General features: G+C 42.1%; 1 protein-coding gene across 1 annotated transcript; it reads left to right on the top strand.

The window, feature by feature from the left end:
* Positions 1–18,553: 18,553 nt before the first annotated feature.
* LOC138976676 (uncharacterized) lies at positions 18,554–20,723 on the top strand. The gene is made up of 3 exons (XM_070349550.1): positions 18,554–19,923; positions 20,097–20,188; positions 20,477–20,723. Exons 1-3 carry the CDS (start codon positions 18,756–18,758, stop codon positions 20,711–20,713), a joined length of 1,497 nt encoding a protein of 498 aa, XP_070205651.1. The 5' UTR covers positions 18,554–18,755; the 3' UTR covers positions 20,714–20,723.
* Positions 20,724–25,291: the final 4,568 nt, after the last annotated feature.

Below are 25,291 nucleotides of genomic sequence, written 5' to 3' on the forward strand. Positions count from 1 at the left end.
ATATAAGTGAAAAAAACTGTAAATGTAAGTGTAAATATAAATGTGAAAAGTGATTTTTGAAAAAAAAAAAATTCTTGATTTTTTTGTGTGTGACAACGGATTCATGTGGATGTATCTGCAAAGTGGATATCCAGGTAAGACCCATTTTATTGACAATTCATTTCTGTCTCTTTTGCACTTTCTTTCATTCAAATCCATGCACTCAACACATAAATATTGCATGTTTAATAAACACATAATAAAATTGGTCTCCATCTTGAAAAATGGCTGCCATGGAGGAGGTAAACAAGCGGCCATGTTGTGCCAAGTAAAGGGTTAAATACCATGGTTAGTTAGTTAGTTAGCTGTTGCTTTTCGGGTCCAGCGGACCATAATAGGCGAAATCAGGACCCCAAATACCATGGTGTATTTTTTTCTTTCAACAGGTTTCGAGAGGGAATGGCAACTCTAGGTGTTTTGGAGGCATTGCAGCAAAACCTTCACACCATGGCCCAATGTCTGATGACTGCACTGCAGCCACCCCTTACAAAATGCACACTCGTCTCACAGATGGACATTCATATAGATCTCAATCATGGAGATTGTCTGCCAGCACACAACTGTCTCATGCAGTTGTTTGAGGAATATGAAGGTCGGTTGTTCCTTCTTCCAGTGTGTGTTCGGAAGGGATTGTGTGCAGTGCTTAAAGTCAGCAGGGCACGGCAGTCAAGCAATCAAGTTCTCGGCAAGTAAGAAGCAAGTAGTCAGTTTCCAGACAGACCACTGTCTACTTATAAAAGTGATATTAACTTGACCGGAGGTAGTGACGAACTCTGTATGAGAGAATGTATATATTGATGCATCAAACATGTGTTGCGCTGCGAATAATCCCATGACTCGTGTGCTGAAGCCAAAAGTGAAAGGAAAGTTTCTTCCTCTTCTGTGAACGTATGAAGTCCTGCAGTGAAATCTCAAAGCTTCTGAGTGTGATCAGTTCTTGATAAATATTACAAAGAATGATCTGCACAAGCACCAGGGAATTTTCCTCTTTTCCGTGATATTTTTCCGCGGAAAGAGCTTCAAATTTGTATTCGTTGTGTCATTTAACACTGCCCTATAAACACCCTGAAATTAGAAATTCCGTGGTGAGCAGCAGTATCTGTTTTGAATTAACTGGAGCTTGAATGTACTATGGCACATTTTTTTCTTCCAAAATCCTCACACCATAATGACACTATAAAGTTTAAGGTTGGGCGAGACAGACTTTAATTTTTAAAAAGACATGCCTGAATTGGCACAGGCCTGAATTTGTTCTCCGTGGTCCACTGGACTGAAAGCAAATATGTAATGTTATGTGAATTTTTTTGTCAAATATGATAAATGGAAGTTTCTGGAAGTTTGTTGACAGTAGTTCGTACACAAGGATTCAGGAGATAGAAAATATTGTATCAATGTATTTGTTTTTCTGTTTGTTTCAGAACAAAGAAAACTGGAAGTCGTCCTGATGAACATCACAGGATGCGACAAAATCCCTCCAGGAGGATTTCACAAGAAAATCCGTACTATTTTCACTCCAATTCACGAAAATTGGAGTTTCATGGAAGAATTGGAGACCTCTCCAATGTATTTCAATACGTGTGAAATGGAACTGCGTGTTCCAATGTTCACATCCTTCCAAACCATGAAGGAGGTTTTTGACACGGTTCTCCCCCCCTTTTCACCAAGTTTGTTTGTTTGTTTGTTTGTTTGTTTGTTTGCTTAACGCCCAGCCGACCACGAAGGGCCATATCAGGGCGGTGCTGCTTTGACATATAACGTGCGCCACACACAAGACAGAAGTCGCAGCACAGGCTTCATGTCTCACCCAGTCACATTATTCTGACACCGGACCAACCAGTCCTAGCACTAACCCCATAATGCCAGACGCCAGGCGGAGCAAAGAGCAAAGAAAGCTGGAAGTCGTCCTGATGAACATCACAGGATGCGACAAAATCCCTCCAGGAGGATTTCACAAGAAAATCCGTACTACTTTCACTCCACTTCACGAAAATTGGAGTTTCATGGAAGAATTGGAGACCTCTCCAATGTATTTCAATATGTGTGAAATGGAACTGCGTGTTCCAATGTTCACATCCTTCCAAACCATGAAGGAGGTTTTTGACACGGTTCTCCCCACCCTTTTCATCAATTTTGTTTGTTTGTTTGTTTGTTTGATTATCGCCCAGCCGACCACGAAGGGCCATATCAGGGCGGTGCTGCTTTGACATATAACGTGCGCCACACACAAGACAGAAGTCGCAGCACAAGCTTCATGTCTCACCCAGTCACATTATTCTGACACCGGACCAACCAGTCCTAGCACTAACCCCATAATGCCAGACGCCAGGCGGAGCAGCCACTAGATTGCCAATTTTAAAGTTTTAGGTATGACCCGGCCGGGGTTCGAACCCACGACCTCCCGATTACGGGGCGGACGCCTTACCACTAGGCCAACCGTGCCGGTCTCCCATGGGCTTTCTTTCTTTATTTGGTGTTTAACGTCGTTTTCAACCATTCAAGGTTATATCGCGACGGGTCTCCCATGGGCTGATGTGGCTTTTGATGGCACATGGCAAAGAAGGGGCTATGTGTCCCACTACGGTGTAGGCCTGGTCGTCAAGATGCTGACAGGATATGTGCTTGACTTTCATGTGATGAGCACATATTGCCTCGCATGCAAAATAAAAGAAAAGGAGGGGCTGCCACAAGATGAGTGGGGTGCATGGATGGAGGGCCACAGAGAGAATTGTCAGCAGAACCACCACGCCTCTGCCAAAGCAATGGAGAGGGTTGCGGCTTTGAAGCTGTGGACTGAGTCGGTGGAGCGAACCGGTCTGCGTTACAGGTAGGTGTTTTTTCACTTGAATGTCAAATGTATCGTTGCTTGATTAGGATGTCTCTTTGTTGTGTGTGTGTGTGTGTAAACTTCTATAATAGAAGATCAATAATATAACTGGATATTTGTTAGCCCTGAGATTACTCCTGTTGGTTAGCTGTGCTGTAAACAAACACCATTTTGTGTCATTCTGCATTGTATTGAAACATTGTTTGTATTCCATGTATTTTGCTTACGTTTATGGTTGAGCAATATTTTTTCATATATATATTGTTTCAGGACAATGCTGTCTGATGGTGATTCGACGGCATTCAGGGCTGTCGAGGAATCTGCACCATTTGGGGAGTGACGCAAGGTCACCAAGCTGGAGTGTGTGAACCACGTCCACAAACGGATGGGAACCGCCCTGAGGAAACAAGCACAGGAGAACAGACTGGGTGGGAGAGGACAGGGTCGTCTCACTGCAGAAAAGTGTCGCCGGCTCCAGGACTACTACCGCGGTGCCATCTTGTCAAACGTTGACAAAACAGAGGACAACCTGCGGAACGCCATCTGGGGAACCTGGTTCCACTAAACCTCTACCGATGAGGCGCCTCGCCACAACACATTTTGTTTGTTTGTTTGCTTAACGCCCAGCCGACCACAAAGGGCCATATCAGGGCGGTGCTGCTTTGACATATAACGTGCGCCACACACAAGACAGAAGTCGCAGCACAGGCTTTATGTCTCACCCAGTCACATTATTCTGACACCGGACCAACCAGTCCTAGCACTAACCCCATAATGCCAGACGCCAGGCGGAGCAGCCACTAGATTGCCAATTTTAAAGTCTTAGGTATGACCCGGCCGGGGTTCGAACCCACGACCTCCCGATCACGGGGCGGACGCCTTACCACTAGCCCAACCGTGCCGGTTGCCACAACAGATGCCCAGCAGGTCGTCGGTCATGGTGCTTTTACTTCAGGGCGTTGGCCTCGGGTGAGCAGCCAGGGCCTCATGCGAACAACATGAGGACAGTACTGTCTTTGGAGGTGGCCCGACAACTTGTTCCCCTGTACCGACGCATGTCTAGCAGTCAGTTGCTACAGCGAGTCATGCATGGGCAGACCCAGAATGCCAACGAGTCCCTCCACTCAGTGTTGTGGTCCATTTTGCCAAAGACGAACTTTTTTGGCAAACAGCGGGTTGATGCTGCTGTCGCACTTGCTGTGGGCAAATTCAACCAAGGAAATCACCACCTTACAGAGGTCATGAACATGCTGGCCATAGACGTCAGGGAGCCCACTCTGTCCACTGTGCAGCATCAGGATGATGAAAGAATCAAAAAAGCCAATGCCACAACACAAGCGACGTTTCTTGTTCGTCGCAGCCGCCAACGTCTCCATCAGAACGTCATCCAAGAAAGACTTGAAGCAGCTGAGGGACCAACATATGGACCAGGCATCATGGGAGACCAGTAATTCTGTGCCCTGACTTCAAGGATGGACATTCCCTTGGATGTTCTTTTGACCTGTTCTCATTTGGAGATGTTGGAAATTGAGACCGTGTTTGTTTGTTTGCTTAACGCCCAGCCGACCACGAAGGGCCATATCAGGGCGGTGCTGCTTTGACATATAACGTGCGCCACACACAAGACAGAAGTCGCAGCACAGGCTTCATGTCTCACCCAGTCACATTATTCTGACACCGGACCAACCAGTCCTAGCACTAACCCCATAATGTAGCAATGCCAAAGCACCTACCACTGCAGGGCGAAATTTACACTTATTTCCACCAACTCACTCCAATGATGAAATACTGCTAGTTTGATAGCATTTGCATGAAGGCTTAATGAAAAGAAGTTTTCAATAAAGGTTTAAAGTACACAGTTGTGAAGTTTGTTGTGTATCCGTGTTGTTTTCGCTGTGAAATTGTTTGCCGAGCATAAAAATGCGATCGTGTTGGGGCCGCCATGAAACGGCACGCTCAAGTCGTCTGCACCGGAATCGGGTTCCGTTTTCAAACTCGCTTTACGTCGTTGTTTGTCATTGGATCGACTTTCTGTAAAGCCAGCCAATCAGAGAAAAGATAGCTCTTTCGTTCTGCTACCGTTATACCGTTCCGGTCTTCTTGTAAAGAGCAGAAAAATGGCGGTGAGTGTTACACTTCATGTTAGTTGAAGAATCATGGTATTTATGCTATTAGTATCATTACATAACGGATATATTCCGATTCCTTATTATCTTATCTGTTTAGAGCTATGAATTTTATTTGTGGATGATTAATACAACGCCCGGAATATTAATTTGCATCGGGTCACCCCCTCCTCTCGATCGTACTTTTTTGTCATTTTGCTTCAGGCAGCCTTTGCGGCCTTGTACTGCACAACAATGCGACTTGCAAGATTGGAGTTCTAGATTCTGGTTCCAATATTTTCCAGTGTAGTTCATGTTAGTAACTGGTTTTCTGTTCTGATCGCAGTACTTTGAATAGATCAAGATTTGCGGAAAAAGAATGTGAAGAATCATTGAAACTAGAATCGTTCTGACAGTTTGGGCGAGTCCACAGTGAACACACTCCTAATCTCAACAATCTATTTTTAGAACCGGGTCGTTACGATGCCGAGGCTTTGCACTTGGAATGTTCCACAAGGGAGAGCAGGTTTGATGTGCTTCACAGCTCCACTCTAGTCATCATTTTGATTCCTTTGTTGTTGCTCAGAAAACTAACTTATATTTTTTTGGCCAAGATAAAAATGTGTTTTTATGATTTACAAGAAAATGAAAGCTTTGGTATTATTATTATTGTGTTTTTTTCTCTCTCTCTCTCTCTCTCTCTCTCTCTCTCTCTCTCTCTCTCTCTCTCTCTCTCTCTCTCTCTCTCTCTCTCTCTCTCTCTCTCTCTCTCTCTCTCTCTCTCTCTCTCTCTCTCTCTCTCTCTCTCTCTCTCTCTCTCTCTCTCTCTCTCTCTCTCTCTCTCTCTCTCTCTCTCTCTCTCTCTCTCTCTCTCTCTCTCTCTCTCTCTCTCTCTCTCTCTCTCTCTCTCTCTCTCTCTCTCTCTCTCTCTCTCTCTCTCTCTCTCTCTCTCTCTCTCTCTCTCTCTCTCTCTCTCTCTCTCTCTCCGCCAAGTTGGATGTTTTGAGACAACTGACAATGCTATCCTGATGGCGAAAATGCGAATTACTCGCATGAAGGCAAAACTGAAGACTTTGAGGAAACAAAAGAAAAACATTTTTGAATTCTCCTTTCCGTGCTTTCCAGCCTTCCACACAATGTGCGTCAGCTGCTCATCCTCACTCACTGCCACAAGTCATATTGAAGTAAAATAAGTTGGGCTACAATAATTGACTACACATAAGTACTTATTCATCTACATATTTTGTTCATAAGGCAGATTTTGCATTTGTATGTTTCAGGCATGGGAACAGGAAGCGGCTTGTGAGCTGCCAGACGCCGCCACAGCCGAAGATTCGAAATATTTTTTTAGTTGACATGTCTATGATGTCGGTCAATAAACCAATGTAATTGTAAACGATGTAGTTGTTTGACTTTATGGTTTACATTATATTGATTTTGTGCATTCTTTCCAATCTTGATCCATGCCCATGCCGTAAAGAATCTCTCACACTCTCAGTCAGTCACTCAGTAACATGCATGCACATGCACAAATATATCATATACAAAACAAGTAAATGCCAGTTACATATTTAGTTACATCCTTTAGGGCATTAACACATTGCAGGTACAGAACTGATCAGATCTCACTTTACATTTTTAAAATCTGATGATTGTAAGCCAAGTTATGTTCGTTTTAAGTTGCGGACAATCGCATTGCATTGACATGTAATTAATTATGCAAATTTATGCAAAAACATTTTTTTGACCTTTGTTTACCATGTTTACCATCAATGAAGTACTCTAAGACAAATAAAATGCAAATAACAAGCTTTCACTAGAAATGAATCACGAGCATATTATAATGTTTACAAAATTATGCTAATTTATGCAAATTAGCAGGCTCCACGCGCATCACACATAATTTCTTTCGCTGTCATTAGACTCGGCAGATGCTTTTCATTACACATACCAAGTTTTGTCTATAAATTCCCTAAGATGTGAAAATTATGTTGAAAAAACACGTTTTTTGTTGATTTGCACGGTGCCACTTCATTTCCTATTATCCCTATAGACTGTATAGTTGATACTTTTCCCCCGGAATGCCTAAATTCCCGATCTGTAATCGACCATAACTTCGTGCTGAATTAACCAATTTGCAAAATTCAAACTGATCTGTATTCAGCACAAAGAGTTCTTTCAGATAAGTCTCATTTTGTGTGGAAGAAGTGAAGTCTACAAAATCATGTGGCATTGCTACATAATGCCAGACGCCAGGCGGAGCAGCCACTAGATTGCCAATTTTAAAGTCTTAGGTATGACCCGGCCGGGGTTCGAACCCACGACCTCCCGATCACGGGGCGGACGCCTTACCACTAGGCCAACCTTGCTTGAGACCGTTAGTTAGTTAGTTAGTTGTTGCTTTTCGGGTCCAGCGGACCATAACAGGCCAAATCAGGACCCCACAAGTTAATCATTGCACATTTTTAGATTAAAACACTTCTAATACATAAAATCCGTAACGTCACTCGAAGGCAACAAAAAAGTCAAAGCAAAACCCTATGTCAAATAAACTAGATTGTTTTAAAATTCAAATCTTAAAATAAAGACCAGACTCCTTTAAAAACCCAAAAAGAGCTGAAGAGCTGACCTCTGTAAAAATACTTTTCAAGCTCGAGGTGCCAAAATACTTTTCTCGTTGATCATACAGATCAGCACACTCGGTAAGAAAATGACTCACAGTAAAACCAGTATCACATGCGTAGCACCATGGTGCCGCTTCTCTTGAGACCGTGTGCGACATATATTATACACATACGCATAATAACATTCCACTCATTCACAACATAAATGTTGCTGTAAAACATTAGGGGGTTATTAAATCACATATTCTTACTCAAACTCACATATATATAGCATTTAACTTCAGTTTGATGCTTAGACATTGAAGCACTGACACTGGTAACAGGGGGAGGTAACTCCCAAAACAAAACAAAACAAAACCTTGACAACAAGGTCCGGGAGTCACCTCCCAGGGGTCACCGGCTGCCCGCGCATGCGCGAGACATACTGCCGGTTATAGTCATTCCTTTCTGTTGTTGCACTCTCGGCTGAGTTTTCTCAAGCCGTTGGCCTTTGTTCGGAAGGCCATTGACCCATTGGTGTTTGACGTATCTTGCCGCTGCTGTGGTGAGATCTTTCCTGTTGTTATTAACATGTTTTCGCCTTGTGCCATCATTTGCATTGTGTAAATTTGTTGTTGAACTTTTTACTCTGACTTACGGAGTTTCTCGTTCTTTTCAACTTGGCGCATAGCCGCCATTTGCATTTTGTAAATTTTGTTGTTGAAATATTTTTGCTCTGCCTTACGGAGTTTATCTTTGTTTTAACTTGGCGCATAAGGGTATGAGCACCGTTAGTTAGGTGCCTGCCGCTGTTTGCTTTTGTAATTATTGTTGAACTTTTTGCTCCGCCTTACGGAGTTTCTAGTTGCTTCAACTTGGCGTGGGTAGAGCACTGTCTGACAGGTACCTGCCGCCATTTGCATTTTGTGAAATTTTGTGAAATTTTTTATTTGACTCTACATCATGGCGGACAAGGGTAAAAGCACTGCCAAGCAGGTACCAGTTTGTTCCCCGCCGGGCAGTTCTGCTTCCTCTTCTACCTCGAAGGGTAAAGGCAAGAAGATTCGCTCGAAAGATAAGGATTCTCCTGCTGAACGTCCTTGTGTCAAAGTTTTTGACCCAGTGAGTAAAGAATCAATTCGGGTCGTGATTGACCCTCCTGCTATGCCTTTGTCTCCTAAGGTTAACTCATTCGCTGCGCAGCTAAATTTCCCCTGTGTTCCCTGCCAACGCGCGATTTAGAGCCATTTTGAAAAAAATATTAAAAATCAACAACACAAGATAACCTTACATACCTTATGTTTTTGCAAAGTTTGAAACTTACTCTTTTAGAAAATATATGAAACATTTGAAAGTACATACCTTTTGTTGTCTTCATATCCACGCAAAATATCCAATTTGAAGCAAAACAAAAAAACTTTCTACGTCATGGGTTCATCATACACAATGTCATGATCGACACTTGCATTGCCCGAATCATCACCCAAATGATCGTCCATTGGCACAAAATCGTCACCAGAATCTAAAATATCATCTCCACTATCATCATCACTGAGGTCAAGATCAGAACCGTACTGAATAACACGTTCTAGCACTCTTTTCAAGTTACTACGTCTCAGCAGAACGATCCGCCATCTTGGAAAAGTCAAAACACGTGGGTCGCACACCGTCAACAAAATTTTTATTAATCCCAACAATTTAAGGGAAGGAACTGTTTACAGTGAATGGTACCACTGTAGACAGATAGAAGTTCATTGCAGGGGTTGTTTCCCTTGGTCAGCAGGACCGTTTACACCGTTAAAAATTCGTGATATCCGTCGGAACTCAAGTGCCGGCACGCAGCCAACGCTGTCGGAATTCCAGTTCCGACGCGCAGCGAATGAGTTAAGGAGAGCCAGGCGGTCTCTCGCGATGAGTTGTTTTCGCTTTTCTCTTTGTTCAAGGATCAGATGACGGAGATGTTGTCGGCAGAGAGAGGCGTGGCTTGCTCTTCCATTCCGGTGTTTCCTCCTGGGGTTGGTGACTTTGCCTCTTTGTCGTTCTTTCTTTCTTTATTTGGTGTTTAACGTCGTTTTCAACCATTCAAGGTTATATCGCGACGGGGAAAGGGGGGAGATGGGATAGGGGAAAGGGGGGAGATGGGATAGAGCCACTTGTTAATTGTTTCTTGTTCACAAAAGCACTAATAAAAAAATTGCTCCAGGGGCTGGCTTGCAACGTAGTACAATATATGACCTTACTGGGAGAATGCAAGTTTCCAGTACAATGGACTTAACATTTCTTACATACTGCTTGACTAAAATCTTTACAAAACTTGACTATATTCTATACAAGAAACCCTTAACAAGGGTAAAAAGAAAAACAGAATCCGTTAGTTGCCTCTTACGACATGCTGGAGAGCATCGGGTAAATTCTTCCCCCTAACCCGCGGGGGGTTGTCGTTTGTTCAAACTTCCAGCAGACTCATTAGAAAGGCAGAGCTGGATTGTAGCAATCCCTCCACGCGAACACTTTGTGATCAATCAAGAAACATATCGCATCTGTGAACGCCATTGGAAAGAAGGTTATGCTGCAAAACGGATTGGAACAAAAGCACGGCCTCTTGATCCCCCCCCCCCCCCCCCCCCCAGCCTAATTTGAAGTTCTCAAATCATGTCTGCCGACCTCAAAACCTCCACCTCGTACAACGAATGCTGAGGACCGTCAGCTAGCCTTCTGGAGAGAAAAGGATACTATCAAAGATTTTTCAAGTTTCAGGCCAGAGTCAGAATTGAGAAAAAAGTGCATGAATGTCATCATCAATAGAACAAATGATCGGCTTGTGTGTGTCTTCATGACGATGATTTTAGCGAATCTCTCTATCATTGTGGAAAACAAAACGACACTCGCTTGTGTACTTACTCTCATTGCATTTAAGAGTGGAATAAGAGTGCCCTTGGGGAAAATTCCGCATCCTAATAATGGCATGAATTCAAAGTCAGTTTCTTGAAGCAGTTAATATAGCTGTCAACTTTGAACCCCACTGTGATTCTGTGACCAGTCAAGTCTGACTGCTGTAGAGACAATAAGAATGCCCAGAAATGGTCATTTCTTACACATCAGCTGCAGCTTTTGATTGAGAAGCAGTACTCTGTTAATGATTATTGTTTTGCCATCGAGTCGTTCCCCCACTGCAACTATGAACTTCTAAGAGAGTATCTTGTGCTGCCCAGTAAGCGTAAACTACAATCTGTAGTTTCATCAGTTGACACTGACTCTGTGTTGAAAGGAACGTTTGAAAAAGTTTATTTATTTATTTATTTATTTATTTGGTGTTTAACGTCGTTTTCAACCACGAAGGTTATATCGCGACGATTGAAAAAGTTAAGATCGACCAGCAAAAGAATGTTTTCTTGTTGGTCGACGAAGTGAAAATTAGGCCGACTGTTGCTTTTGCTGGTGGTGTTTTGAGTGGCATGGCAAAAAATGATGAGAACAGCAAAGCAACGTCCATGCTCTGTGTAATGATGAAGGCGCTACACAGGGGACCTAGCGTCATGATTTCTGTGACACCCGTGCACAGGCTGACAGCGGACTACCAGTATGGCGTTGTGATGGAGGCAGCAGGTCGTGTAGAGAAAGCAGGTGGTCATGTTTTAGGGTCCATAACAGACAACCACAAGGACAATCAACACTTTTGCAAACTGTTCGACAGACAATCAGAGACAACTGCCATAGCCAAGCATCCACTGAGTGAAGAGCGTACCTGGTTCCTCTTATTTGATACAGTTCATCTCCTCAAGTGCGTTCGCAACAATTGGATTACTGAAAAGACCAAACAAATAACGCTTGGTGATGATGCAACTGCTTCTTTTGACGTTGTGCAGCTGTTAGTTAGTTAGCTGTTGTTTTCGGGTCCAGCGAACCAAAATAGGCCAAATCAGGACCCCGTTGTGCAGCTGTTAGTTAGTTAGCTGTTGCTTTTCGGGTCCAGCGAACCAAAATAGGCCAAATCAGGACCCCGTTGTGCAGCTGTTAGTTGGTTAGCTGTTGCTTTTCGGGTCCAGCGAACCAAAATAGGCCAAATCAGGACCCCGTTGTGCAGCTGTTAGTTAGTTAGCTGTTGCTTTTCGGGTCCAGCGAACCAAAATAGGCCAAATCAGGACCCCGTTGTGCAGCTGTTAGTTAGTTAGCTGTTGCTTTTCTGGTCCAACGGACCATAATAGGCCAAATCAGGACCCCGTTGTGCAGCTGTTAGTTAGTTAGTTAGCTGTTGCTTTTCGGGTCCAGCGAACCATAATAGGCCAAATCAGGACCCCGTTGTGCAGCTGTTAGTTAGTTAGTTAGCTGTTGCTTTTCGGGTCCAGCGAACCATAATAGGCCAAATCAGGACCCCGTTGTGCAGCTGTTAGTTAGTTAGCTGTTGCTTTTCGGGTCCAGCGAACCATAATAGGCCAAATCAGGACCCCGTTGTGCAGCTGTACAAAGAAGAGAGAGACAACATCCTCAAGACAAGCCCACTCACTCAGTCTGCTGTTTGCCCTTCAAAGCTTCAACTTCAAAATGTGAAACATGTTTTGAGAGTTTTCAATGACAAAGTGGTTGCTGCACTGAGGTTGAGAGGATGCAGTCAGACGGCTAGCTTCATTGAAACAGTCCTCAACTGGTGGAAAACTGTCAATGTATCCGGAAAAGGACAAGATCAGCGTCTGAATGACCCACATCGTGCTGTCCAAGAAAAAGCTTCAACTTCCCTGGATACTTTCTTGATGATTTTCAAGCAGGCAGTCAGGGCAGGGAGCTGTTTGCCACTATCTGTTCACTTCTGCCGGATTTGACTATGTTGTTCTGAGAGAAATTCAAAGTGACAGACTCGAAGGTGAATTTGGAGTCTATCGACAGACAACCGGGGCAAACTGCTTCATGACATCCAGAGATGTGTTTTCTGCCAGCCAAAAACGACTCGCCAAACATGCAGCTTCTTTCCTGGAGTCTATCGAGGTTGAGCCTGCGCCAAAAGAGCACACCTGCCTAGGTATTAGTGTTGACTTTGAGGATGCAGCCTCCATGGAGATCTGTACAGCAGAAGTGACACTGACAGCAAGTGAGGAGAGCAGTGCAGCTTATGTTGCAGGCTGGCTGGAAAGCAAGTGTGAAGAGGAGCTTGGGTTCACGGACGAAGAGCCCTTTGTCACCAGTGAGGCCAGGGATTTCATACACCAAGTGTCTAGAGGCAAGTTGAAGACACCACATTCCTGCACATTTGAGGACAAGGACCGTCTTGCAACCATGTGGCTGCCACACTTTTCGCTGCTTCACACTACACGGCTGAAGGAATCGACACTGGGCCAGCAGACAAAACTTGTACACACTACAAATGTATGTGGATTGATAACAGCACCACAGGCTATATTGATAACAGCACCACGGGCTATATTGATAACAGCACCACAGGCTATATAAAGTATATTAATAACAGCACCACAGACCAAATAAATAAAGCATAGCCTATTCTGTTGAAACAACAACACAAGCTATGTTAATAACAGCACCACAGGCCATGTTGATACAGCAATACAGGCTATGTAGCACCACATGCTATATTGATAACAGCTACACAGGCCATGTCAATACAGTACAACACTGTATGCCGGTGAAATCTGTTGAAACGCAACGACCACAGCCTCGGAAACCACCCGTAAGTGCATGATTATAGATGTGAGCTAATGTCAAAAGGTGAAGTTTTGAACCTTGTTGTTTTTGAAAGGCTGTAACTATTTTTTAAATGAACTATTTGTCAAACTCATTGTGTGTATGTTTTGTTGATATATCAAAGAGGAACTGTGAGATAATTAGTACACTTTAGCAATGGATAAGTTAATAAAAAATAAAAAATGAAGCAAAAAATGACGAAAAATGTAGCTGCATTTTCTACTTTCGTTTGGTGTGTGCTGCGATTTGTTGTTTCCCAGACAAATGACCCAATAAACTCGTATAATCTGATTTGAATGAAAGAACGATATATTAAACTCTTTATTGACACCCACCGTGAAGAGGTAAAAAATATCCTTCTTTGCAAGAAATACGTTTGAAAAGTTACGTTTTTTTGTGACTTGTGTTGTCACAAAAATTTCGAGTTTCCGACGACAATTTGAGTTGTGTATAAAACATAGATCGGATCAAAACAAACCGGATCAGATGGGAAAAGAACAACAGCGCAATTTGCCGACCAGGATTCGGCTGTGGAATTACTTTTTTTTACAAGTACCAGCGAATTTGTTTTTTGTGTCACAATGTCACAAATGATACATCAACAATTATTTTTAAAAGTTTTTCTTTTTTTTCGTTCTGTTCCGCATTTTTGACAACCGGAGACGAACCGGAAATGGTAGAAATAAACTCACGAGTTTCCAGCAATGGCAGACAGACGCTCTGGTAAGTTTTTCGTTTGTGTCACGCTATTTTTCTTGGTCACAAATGACACACAGTCACTAAAGACACACGAGCATGTTACATAGGCATATTTCCTTGCTTTTATCTATCTTTTTTAGCGCGATCTCCTGTGTCTTGTCGTTCTAAATGAGGAAACTGCATCACCCAGTCGAATCTTCTTCAATCTTGCAATTTCAGCGATGACGATTTTGTGACTCAATTTGGCGGTTGTGTCGCATGTCACGAACGATACGACCTTTTTCACTGAAGAGAAATGCTGCTTGGTAGTTTTCTGTTGAGTTGACAAAGATTAATCACCATTTTTGATAAAAACAACATGTCATTTGTTTTGATTAAATGTTAACTGATTCATACAAGTTTGCAAATGTTTCATTTTTTCGTGACCATGACAACAAACACGTGAAACATCTCGTGGTGTCACTGGTCACAAAAGTTACACAAAATGTACAAGCGTTGTCAATCAATAAATTAAATATTTTTTTCAGTGCGGAATAAAGAAATCAAATTTATTTCATTTGTCTTTGATTTTACATGTGACCTAATTACATTTAAAATCATTAGGAGATAGTTGTTTTTTTTGTGACCATGATCACAAACATATGTTGTCACAGGTTGCAAAAGTAACGTAAAATAACTTGAATTGATTTTTCATGAATCTGAATGAGTTGTGCATTGATGCATCATTATTTCTCTTCTGTCATATAGGTATGTGCAATAATCTATTAATTTTATAATACATAAATCAGAGAGAAAAACATGCTTGTGTGTTTTTGTGACCATGACAACATGGCATTTTGTTTTAGCCGAATGTCGCAAAAGACACTAAATTTTTTCCAATCTTCAGCTTTTGTGATTTTGTTGTTGCTGTATTATTTTGATTTTAAGGTGAAAAACATTTTTAAAGGCTTGTGTCATTGCAACATTTTTACTTTTGTGCCAGTTCTATGTTCTTAATGATGATTATTACATTGTGACGCAAATTACTTTGTTGTTAGTCACAAATTAATTAAACAAAGTAATATCATTAGCCTTTTGTGACAACACATGCACAGTTGTCAGTTGAATCGATATACATATGAAAGTCAATGTTTAAATGATCAAAGGATGTTTTGTAGGGTTATTGTTGCTACACAATTGCAAAATCAGGATAATAATAATAATAATAATAATAACGATTACTTATATAGCGCGTAAACCTCGTGGTGACGAGCCCAGAGCGCTTTACACTTACACAATCATAATACAAACAAGGAAAGAGAACTAAATCCGAATAAATTAAAACATGGTCACACACACGCACGCACACACACACGCACACACGCACACGCACACACACACAATCTTTCTTTCGTCATTGTCAATGTTCAGGTAACCCGCAATGTCATTCCATGTACGCATACGTTATTCTAGTACAACACACACAGGCACAAACACATCCTCATGAACGCCACACTTTAGTAGATAATACTAGAGGCAGCGCCGATGACTCACCGATCATGGGATCTCCCTCAGAGGTCTAACTTAAACATGTGTGTTTTGAGGGCTGTTCTAAAGGCAGATGGTGACTGGGAATCCCTAATGCTCCGGGGGATTTTCTCCCAGACAAGAGGACCCTGGTACTTGAAGGATCTCTCAAATCCATAGTTAGTTGATTGTCTGTTTCTTTTTGGTTTACTAAGTACATTGGTATCTGTTGCAGAGCGAAGAGAGGAGAGGTTTGAATATTTTGATAACATCTCAGAGAGATAAGCAGGTCCTGTACCATGAAAGAAAGAGAAACAAATGCATGCAATTTTGTATTGAATACGACTTCTTACAGGCAGCCAGTGAAGGGATCTCAAAACAGGTGTGATGTGGTGTCTTTTAGGGGTCTTTGTGATTAATCTAGCGGAGTTGTTCTGTACTTTCAGAACTAAAAAGAAATCAGTTTGATCTTTTATTGGTGTTGATCTTGGTTGGTTAGTTAGTTTGTTTTGTTTTTTTTAGGACTGAGGCCTTTGAAGGCTGTGCTGCCTAAAAAAGCAGTTCCAAAGACATCTGCTGAACGCTGTGCCGCCTATCGACAGCGATTAAAACAAGAAGATCCGGAAAAATGGCTAGAATTTCAATCTCAACAGAAGTTGATGTCAGCAGCATGGCGACTTAAGCGGTCTGACGAAAAGAAGTTGGCTGACCATGAGAAGGCAAGACTGAGAAAACAAGCAAGCAGGTTTGTTAATAATTTATTGTTGATAGTCTGGATCTGGGTAAATACGTCGCATGAGCCAATTTTGGCTATTGTGGCATCGAAAGTATATATATATGCCTTGCAAAGTGCATGCTGGGTATCTGTAAGTATTCTGCAACCCACGGTCTAATTATCGGACCTATGGATACTTACTTACTTACTTACTGCCTTTCACGCCTGGTGGCGTGTAGGGCAGCGACAAAGGACCTAGTGTTGTTTTCCTTTGTCGCTGTTTCTGTAACTCACTCGGTTTTACCAGTTAGAGTTGTTGGCCCTAAGCTGAACCCCCAACCTGGAGGACCAGGGTACACATTTTAGTCTGGCCTCTACCTCACGCGGATCTGTTCGGCATGGTTGGACCTACCAGGGACACGAGGTCCCCGCCGACATAGCTCCGGAGGTTGTCAAGGCACACAAGCCCCCACACCACGATCAAGGTAAGTGCACCAGGTGGGGGGGACCTATGGATACAGGATCTTTATTGTGCGCATTTGATGGACTTCATGTGATGCACACGGCGGCAAGAAGCACTGTCTCACTGAAGTTGACTGAATAAATTGTAAAACCATCCACCCTGTCGCAAACATGAAATGAATAATCATTAAAACGTTTTACAGGCTTCTTGGAAGAAGCAGAATGCTGGCCAGTTTGCTGTTGGTTTAGAATCTTGGTAGGCAAATTTATAAAATAATTATCTGATTTTCTGACCTTTCGATTTGATTTGCAGGTTACGATTGAAAGAAAAGGCAAAGACGGAAGCTCAATTTGCAACTGAACCCATGGCAACGGTTTCAAAACCAAGGACAAGGGCTGAAGTTGACGCGGAAAAGAATAAGTGAGCCAAAGCACGTGATCGCCAGAGGGAATACAGGGCAAACATGTCCTTAAAGAAGAAAAATGCTCGAAACACAAAAAGAATGAGAGATTACTATTGCAGAAAACAAGAAGCTCTAAACAAAAAGCTCGATCTCATCACACAGAACAGCAAGTTCTTTGAAAGAGCGCCCACTTACCTGATGCGGCTGAAAGCAGCCTACAAGCAACTGGCAAAGAAAAGAGATGTCTTGTCTATTACAAAATTGGCGGCCATCAAGAGAATTCTGCACAATTCTAAAGAAACGTCATCTACAAGAAAACACTACAAGCGTGCACCCAAGGTAGATGATAAAGTTGCCGCGTTTTATGAGGAACAAAGTGTGGACTTGCCAGGCAAAAGATCAGTTTGTAGATACAGCATGAAACCCAAAAAGGTCCTCACACGGAAAATTGCTGATGTCTACGAGGATTTTAAAATCAGGCACCCAGATGTCAAGATGTCACTTACCACCTTCAGCCGGCGAAGACCTCGCCATGTCATGCTCTCCAGCAGCCGGGCGTTTCTCCAATGCCTTTGTGAGAAATGCGTAAACCCCATGATAAAGCTGGACAAACTGAATGCCTTCCTCATGGTCAAAATCCGAAATGTGGACGATCTTGTAGAACGAACCATTTGTGGGGTCCGTCAGTACAATAGAGACTGCATTGACCGCAAGTGTGATTCGTGTGGAGTGACTCAGGTTGTGGAGGGATGGAGGGCGGAAGTCGGTAACAATCTCAGTAAAGCCATAACTTGGTTCAAATGGGAACAATCCGAAGGAAAGGGGAAAGACAAGGTGGAAAAGAGCGGAACAGTTGGCCAGTTGATAGACGAGCTCAATGATGAAATGAAGTCTCTCGCGCATCATTTGAAAACTGCACAATGGCAACGGCAACAATACAACGACCTGCGAGAAAATCTCTCACCTGCTTGTGCTGTAGTGACCATTGACTTTGCAGAGAACTATCTGTGTACCCATCAAAACGAGGTACAAAGTGCACATTGGAACTACAAACAAGTATCAGTCCATCCGTGCGTTCTCCAATACAAAATAGGACCAAACCTCATAACGGAGTATAAAATCTTTCTGTCCGATGACCTCCTCCACGATGCGGCGTTTGCAAAATTCGCAATACAGAAATGCTGCACACACTTGAAGCAGAAGGGCATGAAGCAGATTTTTCTGTTCAGTGACGGTTGTTCCGCACAATACAAGAGTAAGCTGCCATTTGCTCATTTGACAGAGATTGCCAAGAACAACCCAACTTTGACTATCGAGCGCCACTTCTTTGGGTCGCACCATGGCAAATCACTCTGCGATTCCTGTGGAGGCGTGGTTAAGACTAGAGCAACAAACGCAGTCAAGTCGGGGAGGGAACACATTCAGAATGCCGAGCAAATGTTCAGATATTGTGAAAAGCTGATCATCGACACAGAATCTGAGGATTTCGAGAAAAAGCACATATTGCGATCGTTTGAGCTGGTCCACACGGAAGATCTGGACAGAGGGGTTGCATCAGACACATACAAAACCCTACCAGGAACAAGAGGTCTTCACGCCATACGACCAGACGCTGCTGTTCATGCTCAACTCTCTGTCAAATCACTTTCCTGCTTTTGTGATGGATGCCTTCAAACAGGCAATTGCGTGAACTCTACTTTCACAGGAATGTGGACCATGGCTCGGGTTCCAGTTCAAACATCAAAAGCTGGAAAAGGAAAGAAGGCACCCACAAAGATGTCAGGAAGTAGCTCCTCTGTGCCCCAATCCTCTGCTTCACAATCAAGTGAAAATGTGCCAACCAAAGAGGCGAGCAAATCGACACACAGTCTGTCTAGTCCAGCTCAACAGGTGCAGCTCGACCAGCCTGCGCAAAGCTGTTCAACCAGGTCGACTAACCAGCCTGCTCAATGCAGCTCATCCAACGCAGCTGGCCCGACTCAATCCATGTCTGAGCAATCTTTGGCTCGGGTTCCAGTTCAAACACCAAAACCTGTAACTGGAAAAAGAAAGAAGGCACCTACAAAGGTTTCAGGAAGTAGCTCGACTAACCAGCCTGCTCAGTGCAGCTCATCCGACGCAGCCCAAACAACCCGCAAAATGCAATCCCAAACACCAAATGAAAGGAAACTCGAATTTGAACAGCTTCAACAAAAACTTGCACATGCTTCATCTTGGGACGCGTTTTGGAGCATTTGCAGGGCCACTGCTCTTTTAGATAAATATCTTATCTCTCTTCAGGCCTTGGATATTGATCTGTTCAAGAAGGACAGAAGTGCTATGTTGCTGTACCCCTCCGACGCACCGCGATTCACACCAATACATGTCTATGGCGATGGCAATTGTCTACCAAGGTGTGCGTCCATCTTGGCCTTTGGGGATGAAGACCAGTTCACTGAGATGAGAGTGAGGATTGCCATTGAAATGGCGCTGCACAGGGACATCTACTCGAATCCAAACATGTCTTCAGTTGTAGCAAATCTGCCAAAGAAAGCGTTGTTGTACTCTGAGCACTTCGTTGGGCAACACTTGACTGACGGTGTTCTGGATAAGATGTTTGAGGATGAAGTCATGGGCTCTGTGAAAAACTCTCAATACATGGGCATTCTACAAGTTTATGCCATGGCAACCCTCTTTCAGATGAGCTTGCCCTCCATCTATCCGGAAAATGTGGGCCACAACGTCCGGGCTGATTGTCACCACCTTGTCCATCCGGTGCGAGGCAACACCTCAGCAGAAGAGAGTGATGTCGGGATAATGTTCACCCACACCAAGGGATGGCATGGACTTCCAGCAGAGTGGCAACCAAACCATTTTGTTGTCTGCATTCCTCCTGGTATCCTTTAATGGTTTTTAAATACATTTTCATCTCTCTTTTATATGTAACATTCTTCTCTTTAATCATATTAAAATTGTACTATTTGATGAAATTTCTAAAACAAGATTTAATGTTAGTTGAAATTTCTGTTCAAATTTTCTCATCACGTTTTTGCCTTAACTGGAATCAAGGTTTAGGACCTACGTTGTTTGCCGGAGACTTCGTGTTGGCAAGAGTGTACCATGCCAAGGGGTCAGAGCGACCAGAACTCTACGTCGCAGAGGTAAAGGTCTTTATGAACAATATAGGGTTTTTTATTTATTTCACTGTCAAATGTATGCTATTTTGATAAACCTTTTCGCCACAAAATATGGAACTTTTGTAAGACAGCTTAGAAAAGATTTGAATAGCACGGTTGTACACTTGATATGTTTTATTTTTACAATTATTGAAAGAAATTTTAGATAAAACAAATTAAAAAAAGCTGAGCTTCATTCTTCAACAAATCAAAACGTTGCCATTTAATATTAATATATTTTGAAAGACAACTGAAGATGCTGTTGTTTTGCAGTTGACGACCAGTGAGATGAGCGACCATGGCCTAAAGGGAGCTTGGGGGGTGTATCTTGTCCCGTGCAACGGTGGGAAATCCTGGAAGCGGCCTGACTCAGATCGTTCCCCCCTTTTCCTTTTGGCCGCAGACATCACTGAAGTGTTGGAACACTACAATTTTGAGGATGATGGGCGAACCCTTCGATACAACTTCCCAAATGTGATGCTGCAGGAAAAGAAAAAATCTTCGACTTGAAGGCCGTCTTCAGATATTCATTTTGGATTGCGCCATTGGGGATTTTTTTCTTATAATGACCCATAGAGTTTTGTGCCAGTGCGTCCATTGACCCATTATTTTATGTCGCCAATGTGTCAACCATCCTCTTATTTCTGCATCAAGATGACAAACACAAACTCGTATGTTGTGGAAAGGCATCTTGCAACACTAGTGATGTCAAATTGTTAATCTACATTGCTACTAACTTAGTTGTTGGTCACAGATGATGTCCTTTTTTTTCTTGAAACGACCATAACGTCAAAATTTTCTTTTGAATGTGGGTACTAGTCATAACTGATGTGAATTTAAACGTACAGAACTAAACAATTTGTTTAGTTGTTGATGTTGCAAGTCTGTTTATTACATTTTTCTTCTTCTAAATGTTGTTATCAGAAATATGAAACCATGTTTTCAGCTTGGTATTTCATCACTTTTTCTCATTGAGCTTGAAAGCTGTGTGAAAAATAAAAACTTTGTCGTCATGACGCAAAGTGTCTTAAAATTTTTTATTTTCTGTTGTTTATATCAGTATAACCAGGTAAGAATCATGTATGCTCTTTTTATAGACAAAGACAACAACAAATGTCGTGAAATCAATTCAATTTTTACTTAAATTGTGTGAAATGTTCACATTTTGTTGTCCATTAAAAAAAAGTCGCAAATGACACAAGGAGCTCCAAATGTTAGTAACTTATGTTGTTTATTTCAAGAAAACCATATAGCTATGATGACAGCTGTTTTTATGCACAAGAACAACAATGAATGTTGTGAAATCAATTCAGTCATTACTTCTTTTGCAGTATATTGTGTCTCGTGAGATTGTGACGACAAGATGTCATGTTGTCAAAAAGGAAAATGTCGCAAAAAAACGCCAATTCTTTCTTTTCTCTTTGATGAGTTAGATTTTTAGCCTTTTTTAATTTATAGCTGTTATGTATTTGAATTAGCTTTTTTAAATTTATTACAGGCATTCGTCTTCTCTTATTCATGTCCCTTGTGTACATGAAACTATTGGCACTTGCATTTGTCACGCGTGACTTGTGACGACATAAAGATGTTGCCATGTTGTCAGTTTTTGTAATTAAAAAGATGAGATTTCTTTTAGTAGAATCCTTTTACATATTATGACATAATATAATGTATATTGAGTGAGATTTTTTTTTTTATTAGTGAGAGAAAGCTTTATGTTGTCACGTGTCACAAGTGACACACTCCAGAAACGCGGACAAACATTCAATTACCTCTAAATTGAAGCATTATTTATCTTCAACACCTGCTAAACATTAAAGAAGAGTGTTTTAGGGAATCAATTTAATAGTTTAGATTTCATTCAAATCATTTTTTTTTCAAAGGTGTCTCATTCTCACCTTTTGACATTAGCTCATATTGATAACAGCTACACAGGCCATGTCAATACAGTACAACACTGTATGCCGGTGAAATCTGTTGAAACGCAACGACCACAGCCTCGGAAACCACCCGTAAGTGCATGATTATAGATGTAGCCATGTGGCGATTTCACGGCAAAGACCTGAGCTGGCGGAACTGCTTATATTGCCAAAAACCGACTGCCAGATGGCCAGCGAAGGGCTGAAGCTCTGCTGCAAGCTCAGCAATCAGTTCACCAAGAGTCCCCTGAAAGTATGAACAAATGTTCATCAACTTGTTGTGGAGTATTTGTAAATAAGCCAAATAGGGAAGCACAAAAATGCAACGAGTGCATTGCTAACAATATTAACCAGCATGGACTAGTTTTTATCAAAAAAAGTACCAGCAACATTTGAGCACATTTCGCAGAGACAACTTGATCTTTTTAAATAGTCCATCATAAGCTTACTGCGCATGCGTGATAATGTGATTATTGACATTACCAACGGAACTAGAGAATGGAAGACATGAAGATGAACAATCAATAAAGAATCTAGAAAACCAACGTGACTGCCGTTTTCCTGCGTGATTGATGCGAGCCTCTGAACGAACTCCACAGAAAGTTCAGCAAGGTTACATGAACGTGCCTGTGTGTGTGTTTTTCTGTGTTTGAGTGGGCCTCTGTGTCTGTGTGACTCATTGTATGCCTTCAATTTAAGTAAGTGTGTTAAAACTTAAATGATCAAGTTGAGAGATGAATTTTCTCCACAACTGTCTTTATCTGGTTAAAAAATATTCATTTTTACGATATTTGTAGCGTGTCAAAGTGACACGTTTGCCTGCAATCACGACTCACTTGACCCACCCTGCATTACAAAATTTGTGAAAATGTTTTTTAAAAAAAACCGATTAAATACTATGCATTGATTAATCGTACAACCATTAAAATATACTCCACGAATCGGTTTTTCTTTTTGGTGTACTTTATGTGCTTTGAATTTTACAACAACTTGAAAATATTTTACGAAAAATCACTTGCAGTTGCAACAGGGTAAGGATTACCTGACATAAGCTCACAAGACAAAAGCTCACATTTTTCGTTTGCTAAAATTTGACATAAGCTCACATTTTTCACATCTTAATCTTGTAGAGTTGTTCTCACCTTCTCACCTCAGTTAGTCATTTGAGCAGTTCCTAAGTTACTGGTTTGAGACGTTCTCACCAGTGATGGGCTACAATTCTGTCAGTATAAATAAGGATGTCAATCTGATAATCACTCATAAATCATTCACCATGGAGATCATCAAAACGAACAAGGGAGGTGCCAATCTTTGTTTGGATGGCTACCTGTATCTGAAGAAAAGGAGCACACAGTTACTTGCAACACAACAGAGGACTGGCTATTTCGGCGAAAAAGCGACGACGCTACGCGGTACTTCAAAAGCGCCTCCTGAACCTGTGCCAGGACTTATTAGCCGAGCGTAGGTCTTTGGAGGACTTCCTCGGTGCAGTGGGGCACTGCATCTGACTCGAGTGAATTTGTTAATTAAAATGTGATACGTGTAGATTTGTGTTTTATAACAACTGAATAAATTGAAATGTTTTATGAATGGTAATAACTGTTTTATAACGAAATGTGAGCTTTTGTCTTTTTATTTTACAAATGGTGTGAGCTTATGTCTTGTCACCTTGCAACAGCGTCACTGTCAGTGACTCAGTGGGAGCGAATGAGTTGCGTTTTTTGGCTAGCCTACTCCGCCTTGTTTCTCCACAGATGTAACGCGCTCTATGGCCACCGCTAGTAGGAGAGATCACTCGCGCAGTTTTTCGATCGCGTCGGGGACCATTGTCATTGTGTGTACCTCCTACTAGCTGTTCGGAGTGTTCCATACACGCATGTGGCCGCACCCAGGAAGACTGAAACTGTTACATTTTGCAAGAGAAATTTCGATGACACTCTGCAAAATCACTCTCAATATCGTAATCTTGAACTTTGACATGTTAAATTCATAGCTCATAATTCAGAGGCATTTAAATTTTAAGTCTCCAAATATGTAGAACCTGCACTTTTAATCATAACAAGTCATTTTAGATCCCTTTGAAGTTACGGAATGCATTTCGTTTACATGGGTCAAAGAAGGAATTATCCGTACGAGTGGACAAGGGAGACAACTCTTCCGTGTAAATGATGTCCCATGGTTGACAACGTACGCCATTTTCGGTGCATTTTCGTCGATTGAACAACCACATTAATTAATTATGCTTAAGTTTGGAGCTCAATCCGTCAATTAATTTCACGACAAATGTTCTTTGGCTTGCTTACATGGACTTGTATCAATAAGTAAAGTGGATTCTGAGCTATGAATTTAATACGCTAAAGTTCAAGATTAACCTCAATATTATATACTCACTTGTTTCAAAGCAAGATTGCAACAAATGGTGGCAGTGTCCGGGTTGAACCATTTGACGATTTGTCTGCTCGATTGATCTTGTGCAGAAGTTGACTTCTCCACTCAGCGTTCACGCCTTTCTTAGGCACTTTGAAGTGAGATAGTCCACGATTGATGGTCCGTTTAGCACAAGCGCACAAGTTGAACCGCCCACGGTGGTCTGTTTTATCAACATTTCTTCTTTTTTTTTCGAATTCTGGTTTACGCTGCAGAGAAACGTGCACGCTGTGTTCCCTCTGAACCGGAAGGGGTACCGACCGGAAGTGGCGTGAGTGCGCGAAACGAAACCTTCGATGCTGCGACTGTGCATAGATATATCCCTACACATCTATGGACTGTGCGAGCCAGTCTTGTGTGTGTCAGCCGGTGTGCGTGTGTGTGTCAGTGTTGAGTGTGTGTGTGACGGTGTGAGAGAGAGAGAGAGAGAGAGAGCCAGTGTGTCTGTCTGTGCCTGTGTATGTGTGCGTTCAGTTTCTATTTGATCATAAGTACTATACGGATAATAATGAACTGAGTCAGTTGCGAACCTGTTGCCGGTAATAGCCGATTGATGCACTGACTAGGTTCACTCTCACTCTCACTCTCAAACTCGATCAGACTAGTGGATGGCGCGAGGTTCATTGTTTTATTACAAACCCCACGTAGAACTAGCACGCAATGACCTGTAAACATAATACAAAAGTTGTATTACGTTTCAGGAAACAACAAGTCATGAAAATAGGCAATAAAATCAAAGTAA

The sequence above is a fragment of the Littorina saxatilis genome, linkage group LG9 (genome assembly GCF_037325665.1).
Source record: "Littorina saxatilis isolate snail1 linkage group LG9, US_GU_Lsax_2.0, whole genome shotgun sequence".
NCBI lineage: Eukaryota > Metazoa > Mollusca > Gastropoda > Littorinimorpha > Littorinidae > Littorina > Littorina saxatilis.